This window comes from Panicum virgatum, chromosome 7K (genome assembly GCF_016808335.1).
Source record: "Panicum virgatum strain AP13 chromosome 7K, P.virgatum_v5, whole genome shotgun sequence".
Classification (NCBI taxonomy): domain Eukaryota; kingdom Viridiplantae; phylum Streptophyta; class Magnoliopsida; order Poales; family Poaceae; genus Panicum; species Panicum virgatum.
This window is the reverse complement of record NC_053142.1, coordinates 15156511-15160100: the sequence shown is the minus strand read 5'-3', so window position 1 is coordinate 15160100 and position 3590 is coordinate 15156511. Positions and strand designations below refer to the sequence as shown.

General features: G+C 56.7%; 1 protein-coding gene across 1 annotated transcript; it reads left to right on the top strand.

The window, feature by feature from the left end:
* The first annotated feature begins 939 nt into the window (after positions 1–939).
* On the top strand, positions 940–1350 carry LOC120639947 (uncharacterized protein K02A2.6-like). Its single transcript, XM_039915861.1, has one exon. The coding sequence runs from the start codon at positions 940–942 to the stop codon at positions 1348–1350; it is 411 nt and encodes a 136-aa protein (XP_039771795.1).
* Positions 1351–3590: the final 2240 nt, after the last annotated feature.

Sequence of the window (3590 nt, the reverse complement as noted above, 5' to 3'; positions counted from 1 at the left end):
ATCCGCATCCACTTCCCTGCATCAAACAATGTGGTGGAGTACGAAGCCCAGATCAATGGCCTGTGCATTGCCGTTGAGCTGGGCATCCGCCGCCTGGAAATCTGAGGGGACTCGCACCTCATCGTCAACCAGGTGATGAAGGAGTCAGTCTACCTCAGCCCCAAGAAGGCTGCGTACTGCCAAGAAGTGCGCGAGCTGGAGGACAAATTCGATGACCTTGAGCTCGTCCACATCCCCAGGTGGCTGAACAAGGCCATGAACGTGCTGGCAAAAATGGCGTCGAACCGACGGCCAGTTCCTATGGGCATCTTTGCCAGCGACCAGCAGAAGCCCTCGATTCGCTATATCGAGGAAGATCAAGCAGATGCTGATGCACCGGCGATGGGCATGGGGCCTCGGCAGCCAACCCCCGACCCATCTGATCCCGAAGCGCCAGCAGAAGACCCGGGGGCCCAGCGGCCGACCCGTCCATCAACCGACCCTGAGGTGATGGAGCTCAATGAGGGGTCAGTGACAGAAACTGATCCCACGAACGACTAGAGGAAGCCCTACATCGACTGCCTCCTCAACGGGACCCTCCCCGCTGGCGAGATGGAGGCCCACCGGCTCACCCACTACGCTAACTCTTACGTTCTTGTCGACGGGGAGCTCTACAAACGAAGCCATACGAGGATCCGATAGCGGTGCATCCCGATCAAACAAGGAAGGCAGCTGCTGATAGATATCCATGGTGGAGTCTGCGGGCATCATGCCGCACCAAGGACCCTAGTTGGAAACGCCTTCTGACAGGGGTTTTACTAGCCCACGACGGCGGCCGATGCCGAGCAAATCGTACTCACCTGTGAGGGGTGTCAGTACTATGCTCGGCAGACCAACCTACCGGCCCAAGTGCTCCAGACGATCCCCATCACATGGTCATTTGTGGTCTGGGGTCTAGACATGGTTGCCCCCCTAAAGAAAGCACCCGGGGGCTACACTCATCTGCTTGTCGCCGTGAACAAGTTCACCAAGTGGATCGAGGCTAGGCCCATCACAACCATCAAGTTGACACAGGCTTTGGCCTTCTTCCTCGACATCATCCACTGTTTTGGGGTCCCAAACTCCATCATAACAGACAACAGCACACATTTCACCAGGAAGGAGTTCCTCGAATTCTGCGATGACTACCACATCCGCATTGATTGGGCCGCGATGGCGCACCCCTGTACGAACGGGCAGGTCGGGCGCGCAAATGGCATGGTCCTGCAGGGGCTCAACCCCAGGATCTTCAATCAGCTCAAGAAATTCGTGGGACATCGAGTTGCTGAGCTCCCCGCTGTCCTATGGAGCCTGAGGACGACCCCCAGCTGAGCGACCGGCTTCACGCCATTGTTCATGGTATACGGCTCTGAGGCAATCCTACTGACTAACCTGGACTTCGGCGCTCCAAGGGTCAAAGCCTACAACAAACAGGGCGCAGACACAGCCATCGAAGATGCAATGGACCAGCTCGACGAGGCACGTGACGTCACCCTCTTATGATCGGCCAAGTATCAGGAGGCCTTACGAAGATATCATCATCACCGCGTGCGAGGGCGAGCCTTCAATGTAGGAGACCTGGTGCTGCGCTGTGGGCAGAGGAACAAGGACTGCCACAAGCTTTGCCCCCCATGGGAGGGACCCTTCATTGTCGCACAAGTGCTGCGTGCAGGCACCTACAAACTTCAAACTTCCGACGGGGAGGTCTTCACCAACATGTGGAACATCGAATAGCTACATCGCTTTTACCCTTAGTTTGAGCAGCTTGCACGAACCTTTAGTGAAACCAAGAAAACTTGTCCCACTTCTTTTCCTTTCTTCAATCATTTGATCAAAGTGACACCCATCCCCAGCCATGGCTTGGGGTCGGGCCTCACTCGAGAGCTATTAGGGCTGTACACTCCCTCGAGTTTTTTTTTGGGTTTTTCGAACAAAAATCACGGCAGTACTCCTTTCATCATGGTCAGGTCGGGCGAGTCGAGTCGAAAACAAGGGTGCCTCCAGCGTCGCGGGTCGGACTACTAGTAGCCAACATCTCGATAGCCAGGTGCTCACTCACCTGCATGCTCGGAGCGCGTCCCTAGTTCTCACTCCGCATTCACCAGCTTAAGTGATAAAAAGGGGTCAGCCCGCATCTTTTCCCAACTCATCGCGAGTTCACGGCAATTCAAACAAAAATGAATTTAAGTTTTCACAACGTCTAGCAAGTTTGTATCAACCGACCCAACAAAACTCTAAACAAGTGTCTACTTTTTGAGGGCGACCTCGTCCTCCATCTTTTCAGCCAAGACACGGGCAAGAGGTCCTTGATCTGGTCCAGCTCGGCGTCATCGTAACCGGGCACCAACCCCCAGCTCATCTCCTGCAGGTCGATGTTGACATAGTGGGTGCGGGCGATCGCAAACGAACATTGGACACCGAAGTGCAGCGCTCGCTTCACCTCATCCCGAGCCCCGTGAACTGATTGGAGCAGCTGGGGAACAAGCTGGCTTGTCCCCTCGCCAGCAGGCGCTCTGAGGTCCTCCAAAACTAGCTTCACGGCCATCTGCAGATTGCTGAGGTCAACGGACTCCCGCTCGAGCACCTCTCTCACCGTGCCCAGCTCCGCCTCTAGGCGCTGCTAATTGGCGCCCTCTTTCGCGAGTTTCGCATCAGTGGCTGTGCGTCAAAAGCAGCATCCACATTAGAAGGACTGTCTTTCGAGATCCAAATGAAGGGTCTGGACATGAAGACACTTACCAACCGCCCTATCCTGCAATGCCTTCACTGTGGCTGTCAAGTTGGTGATGGCCAAGCGTCCGTTGCCGACCTCCAAAGTCAAGCTAGCCACCGCCGCCTCGGCTTGCTCCCTTAGGCCTGGTTAGCTCCTCGCGGAGAGTAGCCATCTGCCGCTGGACGCCTACACAGAGAGGAGGGTCAGTGGCAACCCAACCATACGGCAGGTAAACACTAGAAGGCAAGACCTTTACCTTCGAAATCTTCCCACACGGCCTGCACCTGCTCCGCTGCTTCATTCGAGGCCTTCAGCGTGGCATCGCGCTTCTGGCCGGCCATTCTGACTCGCTGCTCGAGCGTGGTGGCGTCTGGAGCTGCTCGAGCGTGGCGGCATCTGAGGTTGCCTGATAGTGGACCTCCTCCAGCTTGCGGCGTGCGGTGGCGATCTCTTCGGACAGTGCTTTGCGACAGAGGTCTTCCTCGGCCAGCGCCTTGCGTTGGCGCTCCTCTTCAGCATGATGGGTCTGCTGCCGAAGCTTGAGGGACTGCGAAGAGCAGAGAAAAGGTTTGGAAGCCCCTATCAACAAAAGCGATAACATCGACAACAATGGGGAGCAGACGCGCCTTACCTCACACGACGGGATGACGACATTGCGCAACACCCCTAACATGGAGGATAGGGCATCCCTGACGTCTCCCCACTCGGCGTCCTCCAGCTCGTCGCTCACCACGGGGGGAATATCGGTTAGGCCTCCGCTGCCAACCCACGGGGGCATGTCACCACCAAAGCAAGCAAGGGAGGGCGACCCTCCACCTACGTGGCCTGGCGCCATCGCGAGCACTAGCCTGTTGACGGT

What these genes read in the sequence shown, in the direction of transcription:
- LOC120639947 (XM_039915861.1), top strand. Translation starts at nt 940, where the DNA reads ATGGTTGCCCCCCTAAAGAAAGCACCCGGGGGCTACACTCATCTGCTT.